Source organism: Staurois parvus, unplaced genomic scaffold, assembly GCF_062004578.1.
Source record: "Staurois parvus isolate SC_StPar_1 unplaced genomic scaffold, SC_StPar_1.0 ptg000363l, whole genome shotgun sequence".
NCBI lineage: Eukaryota > Metazoa > Chordata > Amphibia > Anura > Ranidae > Staurois > Staurois parvus.
Genome location: NW_028318159.1, coordinates 344,463 through 356,503, shown reverse-complemented (window position 1 = coordinate 356,503; position 12,041 = coordinate 344,463). Strand labels below are relative to the sequence as shown.

Here is a 12,041-nt window from a genome sequence, read left to right as displayed (position 1 = left end):
ACCAATGATGGGGCACTATTCCTCCCACTGACACCAATGATGGGGCACTATTCTCCCCACTGATACCAATGATGGGGCACTATTCCTCCCACTGATACCAATGATGGGGCACTATTCCTCCCACTGATACCAATGATGGGGCACTATTCCTCCCACTGATACCAATGATGGGGCACTATTCCTCCCCCTGACACCAATGATGGGGCACTATTCTCCCCACTGATACCAATGATGGGGCACTATTCCTCCCACTGATACCAATGATGCGGCACTATTCCTCCCACTGATACCAATGATGGGGCACTATTCCTCCCACTGATACCAATGATGGGGCACTATTCCTCCCACTGATACCAATGATGGGGCACTATTCCTCCCACTGATACCAATGATGGGGCACTATTCCTCCCCCTGACACCAATGATGGGGCACTATTCTCCCCACTGATACCAATGATGGGGCGCAATTCCTCCCACTGACACCAATGATGGGGCGCAATTCCTCCCACTGACACCAATGATGGGACACTATTCCTTCCACTGACACTAATGATGGGACACTATTCCTCCCACTGACACCAATGATGGGACACTATTCCTCCCATTGACACTAATGATGGGACACTATTCCTCCCACTGATACCAATGATGGGGCATGATTCTTCCCACTGACACCAATGATGGGGCACTATTCCTCCCACTGACTAATGATGGGGCACTATTCCTCCCACTGACTAATGATGGGGCACTATTCCTCACACACTGACACTAATGATGGGGCACCATCATTGGTGTCAGTGGGAGGAATAGTGTCCCATCATTGGTATCAGTGGGAGGAATAGTGCCCCATCATTAGTGTCAGTGGGAGGAGTAGTGCCTCATCATTGGTGTCAGTGGGAGGAATAGCACCCCATCATGGGAATACCATACTGAAATAGCATACCATATTGAAATCAAATCTGATGTTTTTTCATTTTTATTTGGTGTGCGTTGGAAGAGCGGTAGTCTTATACGGCGAGTATAGCTCAAACCCTATATTTTAACAGGAAAAGTAGGGGGTCGTCTTATACGCCGGAAAATACGGTAAATATAAAGATATAAAATATGAACATGTAAATGCAAAAAGTTCAAGTAATGAAATCCAGACTAAAGTGACTCTTGTGCTCTGATGACTATGGGGTCCGGTATCCATGTGATAGTGGTAAAGGTAATGCGCACTCACTGGATGCACATTAATATGCGCTTAGTGTAAATAAATCCAGATATCATCAGGTGTTGGGTAGTTCTCCTTCTAGTGTAAGGTAGTGTGGCACCGGTGTAGGTGGTCCTTTTCCCTTGATGGGTTCCCCTGTGATCCTGGTGGGTAGTATTCCTCTGGATGGGCAGACCTTCTCTTTACTGCAATGATCCGTCCAGGGAACAGGACTGTGGGCTAAAGCACTCCCCCAGGGGGTAATAGAGAGACTCCCATAGTCACCTCCCGGACGCCTGACTTTACATTTTCTATGAGTAGGTGATCTCGTTTCTTATTTTTTTGCCCTATAGTATTCCTGTTAAGGGACCTTATCTGGAGAGCCCCTTGCTTTAAATCTATTGCAGGAGACATTACATTCCTCCTCAAAATCTTTTATAACCACTTCAGCTTTAGAAGATTTACCCCCCCCTTCCTGACAGGCCAATTTTCTGCTATGCAGAGAGATAGAAAGCAGCACATCCATGCTGGCGGGAGAGAGACCTGTGTTGTTTGCACACAGATCTCTCCCGTCTCAGCTTCGCCAATGAGCAGAGTCCTGGCCGGAAATCCACGGCTGGGACCCAGTGATTGACATGACATTGACCATTGACATGATCTGAAGAAGGGACAAGTCCCTGAAATATGTTATCATGATGACTCCTTTGGTTTAACATGGTTTGAGTGCTCCCCTAGGCTTCCAGTTTGCCCTCACCAGCCCTTGTTTGGGCGGTCTCTCGCCAGGTGTATGACATAACAACCGGATCCGGGACACGTGACGCAGACGCGCCATCCCAGTGATCCCGGTAGCTGCCATCTACACACCCTTCACACTGTCCTGAGGCCCCTAGGCTGAGCTACCTACTGTTGGGTCCAGGATCATGCGTCATCCTTCAGCTTTTGGGAGTATGTGTTTCTCCTCTCCACTGGCTTGGTGATGTATCAATCTGGGCACTCCCACCCGTCATGACATTAAAGTGAATTTTGATTATTACTATTCCTGGGCTTGTGACTCTATTGACTTCCACAGGGTTGGGAGCGCTCCTTTATTTGTTGTTTTGTGCTCATGTCCCATTGCTGGTCAGATGAGTTGTTGGAGCTGCCCAAGCTGTGGTTATCTACGTATCCTCTGGAACTTCATTGCGTTTGGTATTTGCACATTTACTGGATTAGGCTGGTGGTTGAATATATAAGGTGTCTTAGGATTGATTTCCAGAATATTTTTGAGTTTACGGAGTTGCGGTGGAGAAGAAAAAAGGCAGATCCAGCAGGATTGTGTAGTCTGTAAATGTTTGAGAGGTTCAAAAAGTAACATGAACCAGGGATCCTTTTCCTGATCCACATCACCAGCAGCAGTCTAATGCACAGAACCAAAACTTGTGGGCTTCTTTCTTTTTCATTGGGCATTGGTATACTGTATGTCCATCATGACATCTTTTGCCTCTTTATACAATACTTTGGGGGTTCGAGAAAACCTTAGGACTATTTGAGTCTTGTTTATATAATTCTGTGCTCATCCTGTGTATGGAGATATCACCGTCTCTACACATGGAGGACAATATTGGGGGGTCTACTCCATTATAACATTTGTCTTATAAAATTCTATTTCCTGGAGATTTATAAAGTGATGGAATATAAATGATTCCAACAAAGAGAAATGAGCTCCATCCATGTAGAGAATAGTTCCATTCATTTCTGGGGGGGGGGGGGGGATTCATTTCCTTCTGGTAACATTCTTCTCTTCTTCTACAGATTGGATGATAATGACCTGACAGACAGTTCCTGCCCCCACCTGGCATCTGGAATAGGAAATAACCTGACACTGAGGACACTGAACCTGTCTAGGAATAATCTGGAGGGTCCTCATTTCGGGGATCTGATGGCGGCTCTGACAACAAGCCGGATAGAGGAATTACAGTGAGTATAACAGGACTGACTGAGACAATCATATTCTGGGACAGATTAGCATTCCAACTATTAACCCCTCGCCTACCGAGCACTTTTACCCCCTTCCTGCCCAGGCCAATTTCCAGCTTTCAGCTCTGTCGCACTTTGACAATTGCACGGTCATGCAACTCTGTACCCATATGAAATTTTTATCATTTTTTTGTTACAGATAGAGCTTTATTTTGGTGGTATTTAATCACCTTGGGGTTTTTTATTTTTTCTTAAACAAACCAAAAACCACTGAAAATTTTTGAAAAAAAAAATGTTTTCTTAGTTTTTGTTATAAAATTTTGCAAATAAGTGATTTTTCTCCTTCACTGATGTGCGCTACTGAGGCTTCATTGATGGGCACTGATAGGTGGCACTGATGGGCACTGTTGAGGAGGCACTGGTAGGTGGCATTGATGGGCATTGACAGGCGGCACTGAAAGGCAGCACTGATAGGCGGCACTGACTGGTACTGTTAGATGGCACTGATAGGCGGCACTGACAAGCACTGATAGGCGGCACTGACTGGCACTGATTGGCAGCGCTGATAGGTGGCACTGATTGGGATTGATAGGTGCCACTGACTGGCACTGATGGGTGACACTGAAAGGCAGCTCAGATGGGCACTGATATGTGGCATTGATTTGGCACTGATGGGCACTGACAGGTGGCACTGCTAAGGCTACACTGATCATCAGGGCACACTGATCATCAGTTCCCCGATGATCAGTGTACATGTCCCCTCAGAGGAATGCCGATTACCGCCTCGCCTCTTCTCTGTCAGTGTGAAAGCTCGTGAGGAGAGAAATGCCGATAACCGGCATTTCCCTGTTTACATGTGATAAGCTGTGATTGGACACAGCTGATCACATGACGGAGCCGACATCTTCGGCTCCTTCCGTGATCAGTGATCCGCTGTGTCCGAGGGACACAGTGCACCGCCGATCGCCGGGCTGCGCGCTCCCTGAGCCGCACATGTGCGGTTGTGAATGGGAGGACGTCATATGACGTCCTCCCAGAACGAGAGAACCGCCTTGCGTCCGTCATTGGACTATATGGCGGGCGGGAGATGGTTAAAAAATTCTAATATTGTAAACAAAATCGATCCAATTTTTAGACTTCCTAAGTAGCCAATTATGTACAGCTGTCTAATGTTAGAACCTTATCACACTCTGATATCAGCTATGAAATAGACTTTTTAAAAACGTTTTATAAATGTCAAAATTAAATTTATCCTGATATTTATTAAAACAGAAGAGAGTGTAGGAGGTCATACATACAGGACTCCGATCCGACTGCAATCAGTAATCAGTGCCCTGTACACATCTGTGTTATTTGGCATGAACCTCCGTGCCTTAGGCAGGACATACAACCACGGGATGAAGACATGGAAATTGCTTGATCCTCCATTAACATAAAGAGTGTTGATGGAGAATCTCTCATGCAGTTCTATTGTATTCTGCCTGCAGGGAGCACAGAGATCCTTCCCTACCAGCAGAATACAAAGATCACTGATCCTGAGATTGACTTTGGTACAACAAGCCTGCCCATAAATGGATGAAATTCGTCCAGTTCCTGCTGAAACAGCCTCATTTCCATCCACCTTTGGCTGGCTTTATGTCAGGGGATCCCCCATTTCTGTACATCCACTATTCAGTGTCAGGAGATCCCCCATTACTACACATCTACTATTCAGTGTCAGGGGATCCCCCATTACTACACATCTACTATTCAGTGTCAGGAGATCCCCCCCATTACTACACATCTACTATTCAGTGTCAGGAGATCCCCCCCATTACTACACATCTACTATTCAGTGTCAGGAGATCCCCCATTACTACACATCTACTATTCAGTGTCAGGGGATCTCCCCATTACTACACATCTACTATTCAGTGTCAGGGGATCTCCCCATTACTACACATCTACTATTCAGTGTCAGGGGATCTCCCCATTACTACACATCTACTATTCAGTGTCAGGGGATCTCCCCATTACTACACATCTACTATTCAGTGTCAGGAGATCCCCCATTACTACACATCTACTATTCAGTGTCAAGGGATCCCCCCATTACTACACATCTACTATTCAGTGTCAGGGGATCACCCCATTGCTACACATCTACTATTCAGTGTCAGGGGATCCGCTCATTACTACACATCTACTATTCAGTGTCAGGGGATCCCCCATTACTACACATCTACTATTCAGTGTCAGGGGATCCCCCATTACTACACATCTACTATTCAGTGCCAGGAGATCCCCATTACTGCACATCTACTATTCAGTGTCAGGGATCCCCCCATTACTACACATCTACTATTTAGTGTCGGGGGATCCCCATTACTACACATCTACTATTCAGTATTGGGGGGTCTCCCCATGACTTCCTATGAGTACAGAGCTCTGATCAGCAGAGATAAATAGAATATCAGATACAATCCTCCCGTCCAATCACTAGCAATGCTGATTCCGGCCTCACACTGTCTGCTGATCCCATTCATGCTCCATACACAAGGAGATGATAGCACAATACGAGTCATGTCAGTGGTATTCTGTGCTCATCCTGTGTATGGAGATATCACCGTCTCTACACATGGAGGACAATATTGGGGGGTCTACTCCATTATAACATTTGTCTTAAAAAATTCTATTTCCTGGAGATTTATAAAGTGATCGAATATAAATGATTCCAATAAAGAGAAATGAGTTCCATCCATGTAGAGAATAGTTCCATTCATTCCTGGGGGGGGGGATTCATTTCCTTCTGGTAACATTCTTCTCTTCTTCTACAGATTGTCCTATAATGATCTGACAGACAGTTCCTGCCCCCACCTGACATCTGGAATAAGAAATAACCCGACACTGAGGACACTGAACCTGTCTGATAACAATCTGGAGGGTCCTCATTTCAGGGATCTGATGGCGGCTCTGACAACAAGCCAGATAGAGGAATTACAGTGAGTATAACAGGACTGACTGAGAATCATATTCTGGGACAGATTAACATTCCAACTATTAAAAAATTCTAATATTGTAAACAGAATCGATCCAATTTTTAGACTTCCTAAGTAGCCAATTATGTACAGCTGTCTAATCTTAGAACCTTATCACACCCTGTTATCAGCTATGAAATAGACTTTTTAAAAATGTTTTATAAATGTCAACATTAAATTTATCCTGATATTTATTAAAACAGAAGAGAGTATAGGAGGTCATACATACAGGACTCCGATCCGACTGCAATCAGTAATCAGTGCCCTGTACACATCTGTGTTATTTGGCATGAACCTCCGTGCCTTAGGCAGGACATACAACCACGGGGTGAAGACAAGGAAATTGCTTGATCCTCCATTAACATAAAGAGTGTTGATGGAGAATCTCTCATGCAGTTCTATTGTATTCTGCCTGCAGGGAGCACAGAGATCCTTCCCTACCAGCAGAATACAAAGATCACTGATCCTGAGATTGACTTTGGTACGACAAGCCTGCCCATAAATGGATTGAAATTCGTCCAGTTCCTGCTGAAACAGCCTCATTTCAATCCACCTTTGGCTGACTTTATGTCAGGAGATCTCCCCATTTCTGTACATCTACTATTCATTGTCAGGGATCCTCCATTACTACACATCTACTATTCAGTGTCAGGGGTCCCCCCATTACTACACATCTACTATTCAGTGTCAGGGGATCCCCCCATTACTACACATCTACTATTTAGTGTCAGGGGATCCCCCATTACTACACATCTACTATTCAGTGTCAGGGGATCCCCCATTACTACACATCTACTATTCAGTGTTGGGTTCCCCCATTACTACACATCTACTATTCAGTGTCAGGAGATCCCCCATTACTACACATCTACTATTCAGTGTCAGGGGATCCCCCATTACTACACATCTACTATTCAGTGTCAGGGGATCCCCCATTACTACACATCTACTATTCAGTGTCAGGGGATCCCCCATTACTACACATCTACTATTCAGTGTCAGGGATCCCCCATTACTACACATCTACTATTCAGTGTCAGGGGATCCCCCATTACTACACATCTACTATTCAGTGTCAGGGGTTCCTCATTACTACACATCTACTATTCAGTGTCGGGGGTCTCCCCGTGACTTCCTATGAGTACAAAGCTCTTATCAGCAGAGATAAATAGAATATCATATAACAATCCTCCCGTCCAATCACTAGCAATGCTGATTCCGGCCTCACACTGTCTGCTGATCCCATTCATGCTCCATACACAAGGAGATGATAGCACAATACGAGTCATGTTAGTGGTATTGTCAGGAACCATCGCGACGCATGGGTCTACACATGTGTAGGTGTCTGCCGAGACGTATAGGTGGCAGGGCACTAGGACCCAGGCGCATCCGTCATCTGGACAGTACTAGGCAGGCACTGGGACCCAGGCTACGCCTGTCAAGTGCAGGGCGGGCTATTTAAACTAGCCCTGCACAGACAATTGTTGCCGAATGGTCTTTGTATCCTGTTACCTGTGTGTGAGTATTTCTGATCTGGATTGTTTTGACCTTGTTGCCTTCTCCCGTCCTGACCCCTTGGCTTGCCTGACTCTGCTCCTGGATGTTCCCATTTAGATCTGACCTCCTGGTATTGACCCTGCGTGTGACCCGACTATCCTTTGCCTACCGTTTTGTACCTTACCGATCCGCTAGTTACCGACCCGGCCTGCATGACTCTGATTTAGTTCATCCATCCACCCACCCTGCAGGGATCACTAGGCTCCCTTACATCAGACTCCTAGCTCTCTGGAGCCCCTGTCAGACTCCTCTACCCCTGTTGGAGATACCTGGTAGTTGCGACCTGGTACCGGAGCGCTCCAAGTTCATCCCCACCATCAGGGGCCCTGGTGAACAAGTGCTCCGGTGCTAAGACTCCGTACTGTGGGGAGGCTCTACCAGGGGACTGATAGAGGTGCTGTCAGGCGGTCCATTACAGGTATTCTGTGCTCATCCTGTGTATGGAGATATCACCGTCTCTACACATGGAGGACAATATTGGGGGGTCTACTCCATTATAACATTTGTCTTATAAAATTCTATTTCCTGGAGATTTATAAAGTGATGGAATATAAATGATTCCAATAAAGAGAAATGAGTTCCATCCATGTAGAGAATAGTTCCATTCATTCCTGGGGGGGGGGATTCATTTCCTTCTGGTAACATTCTTCTCTTCTTCTACAGATTGTCCTCTAATCACCTGACAGACAGTTCCTGTCCCCACCTGGCATCTGGAATAAGAAATAACCCGACACTGAGGACACTGAACCTGTCTGGGAACAATCTGGAGGGTCCTCGTTTTGGGGATCTGATGGCGGCTCTGACAACAAGCCGGATAGAGGAATTACAGTGAGTATAACAGGATTGACTGAGACAATCATATTCTGGGACAGATTAACATTCCAACTATTGGGGGCGGAGCCCGAACATGGCGGCACAGGAGAGCGGAGTATAGGAACTCTCCGATAGCCTCCCCCACCTATCCTCCCTAATTTGTCCCGAGGGACTGACTAGCTGAGTCGGAGGGCGGCTGGAGACTGACCTGGTGAGAGGGGAGATCCCGGCGGCGATGCGGCTGTCGGCACGGGAGTGGAGAAGGAGCCTGTCTTCCTTCATGAAGTCTGCCTGCGGTGACCCTGGAGAGAGAGTGTGAGGTTGCCGGGAGACAAGGAGGAGTGGCGATACCACGTGGGCTGCCGCGGTGTACAGTTGGGAGAGGAAGAGACCGGCCGGCGTCCTAGGAGGCAGGGGAAACGCTGACATCCTTTGCAGAGCTGTCTCCAGGGATTTCTCGGGGTATATGCAGAGGAGGACAAAGAGACCCAAGGGAATTCCCTGGAAGAGGAGGACATGGCTGCAGGAGAAAGGGCAACCCAGGACTGCAACTCGGAAGCTGCTCCAGGAGGGTGAGTGAGAGCTGTGGGTCTCCCCAAGTGTTAGTTTTTCAAGCTGTGCTACTGTCTATCTGACATCCAACATAAAGAATAAGAAGGGAATTCCTAGAGAGGGTCTGAAGAAAGCAGTGACAGTTTAAGTATATACCCCAGAATCTTGAAAAAGCTCTAAAAATCTTATATGTGACATGAAAGGGAAAAACAGTAAAGGAAGTATGCCCAAGAACTCCCATACTGGAACAATAAAAAAAATACATGTCGCAGGGGAAATTAACTCCAGTAAAATCCCAGGAAATAAGTGATAGAAGTGAACTGGAGATAAGCTTAGATAATAGCTTAAGGTCTTCCCTGGGACTAGCTAACAATAGCCAACAAACACTGGAAAGTATGGAGCTGGGAGAAACTGAAAAAGAACTGCAAATACCAAATAAAAAGGAAATGGCGGAGATGTTTAAAAACTTAGAAAAATCTATAAAGCAAGAGATGGGGATAATGCGGAAAGAAATGGGACAGTTGTTAACTAGAGTGGAAGAAACGGAGGAAACAGTTAAATCCCATACCCAAATTATCCCAAAATTAGAAAAACTGATAATAGATACTCGGAAGGAACAAAAAAGACTGCTTTATATGATGGAGGATCAAGAAAATAGGGACAGGAGAAATAACATTAGAATAAGAGGAGTCCCAGAGCTGCTACAGGGGGAAGACCTAAAGGAGACCACAGGAAAAATTTTGAACGCCATAATGGATAGATCTGGTGCGGTAATGTATAAACTGGATGGAGTGTACAGGATAGGAAAGCTTCAACAAGAAAAAGGCCCAGAAAAATCAAGAGATATAATCGTTCGGTTCCATAATTATGGAGATAAGGATGAGATATGGAAGAAGATTAAAGGAAGAACGAATATCAATTATGGAGGGAAAAATATTCAAATTTTTGCAGACATAGCAGCTGAGACATTGAGAAGAAAGAGATCATTGAAACCATTGTTGGAATTGTTGAAGAAACAGAATGTGCAATATAGATGGGGTCGATCAGCATGCTTAATCGGTTGGAAAGATGGAGTCACAGCTTTTTTGAGATCCTCTGAAGATATGAAAGACTTTTGTAACAAATTTGATCTGCAGAGAATAGAGATACCGGGATGGGAAGAGGAGGAGAGAGAGTTATATATGTTGGGAAAAGAGGAATGGCAGCTAGTTAGAAGAGAAAACAGAGAGCAAATAGATAGAGGGACAACGGGGAGGAGGGGGGGAAGGTGAGCGGCACATGGACGGAGCGGAGCCCCCAGATAGGAATCAAAAGTGGGATTCTTTCTACATATGATTTATAGGCAAATAAAAAGCCTATCGGGGGGAGGGGGAAGGGGGGAGGGGTTTGTAGTGGGAGAAGGAGGGAGGGGAGGGGGATGGAGGAGGGGAGGGAGAGAAGAGGGGGGGGACTGGGGATAGGGAGTTTTAAAACTGACATCTTGTATGAGAGAAGAGGTATAGGGAAGGGAAAGAGGAAAGGAAATGGTAAAATAGGAAGAAGTTAAAAAAAAAAAAAAAAAAAATATGGAGGAAATACGCTTTGTAACCCATAATGTAAATGGATTAAATTGCCCGGGTAAAAGATTTCGACTATATAGAGAACTACAACATAGAGAGGCCTCAGTTGTTTTTTTGCAGGAAACACATCTAGAGTTAAAAAAAAATATTAAGCTATACTCTAGGCAACATCCAACATGGTATTATGCAGATTCCCCAGTTAAGAGAGCTAAGGGAGTAGCTATAGGATTTGCAAAAAACATCAGGTTTGAATTGGAAGATAGAAAGTCAGACCCGGAGGGGAGGTTTTTGTTTTGAAGGGTAAACTACATGACATAGAATGTACGCTTGTAAACATATATTGTCCTAATAGGAAGCCAGAGATGTTTTTGAAAGCAGTTATGAGAAGGTTGATGGATTTTGGAAAGGGATATCTAATAGTGGCGGGTGACTTTAACATATGTATGGATCCACAAGTAGATACAACATCTGGAGTACAGAGAGGGGGAAATAGGTCCATGGGATTATTGAAAACGGTGATGAAAGAGTGCCAACTGGTGGATAGCTGGAGAATTGTCCACATGAGAGAGAGAGATTACACTTTCTTCTCTAGTGTACAAAGGACATACTCTAGATTGGACTATATTTTGGTGGACCATCGACTTGTTGAGGATTTGGTTAAAGTAGAAATATAAGCAATAACTATCTCGGACCATGCACCTGTAGTAATGGAATTAAAATGGGGAGGGAAACTGTCAGGTGGCCTAGCATGGAGGTTGAATGAGACACTCCTCACGGATCCAGATACTGACCGGAAGATCAGGGAGGAGATAGAGAGGTTCTTTGAGGAAAATGAAACAGAGGATGTATCACTAGCTACAGTGTGGGAGGCACATAAAGCATATGTAAGAGGAATCCTTATTGCGATTGGGGCAAAGAAAAAAAGGGAAAGACGCGAGAAGATCAGTGGGCTTTTGAAGGAAATAGCTGAGATGGAACACCTACATAAAAATAACATAAGGAAAGAGATAGAGCAAAGAGTGATAAAAAAGAGGGAAGAACTAGAGAAAGTAATGGAGGAAGAAAAAATGAGAACTTTTAATAAGATCAGTGGTGAAAGATATAGATGGGGAGATAGACCAGGAAAATATCTGATGAGAGCCTTGAGGAGAAAGAAGAATAGGAACTATATAGATAAAATAAAAAAACTCCAAGGGAGAGTTAGTCCATTCAACTAAAGATATTGCAAAGGTATTTAAAAATTACTACAGTAAATTATATAATATTGCCCCTAAGGATGTTATAAATAAAGATAAAATGAAAAATATTGACAAAAGAAGGGATTATTTAAGAAATGCAGGATTACCAAAATTAAGTGAAGAACTATTAAACTCCTTAGAATCCGAAATTACACAGG

At 44.7% G+C, this 12,041-nt stretch overlaps 1 protein-coding gene across 1 annotated transcript in view; it reads left to right on the top strand.

The window, feature by feature from the left end:
- Positions 1-12,041, top strand: part of LOC149456339 (NACHT, LRR and PYD domains-containing protein 12-like) — a 127,745-nt gene that overhangs the window by 76,958 nt on the left and 38,746 nt on the right. The window contains 3 exon segments of the mRNA XM_089685133.1: positions 2,983-3,147; positions 5,964-6,128; positions 8,385-8,549. Of these exon segments, the coding sequence (XP_089541259.1) occupies positions 2,983-3,147; positions 5,964-6,128; positions 8,385-8,549 (495 nt within the window).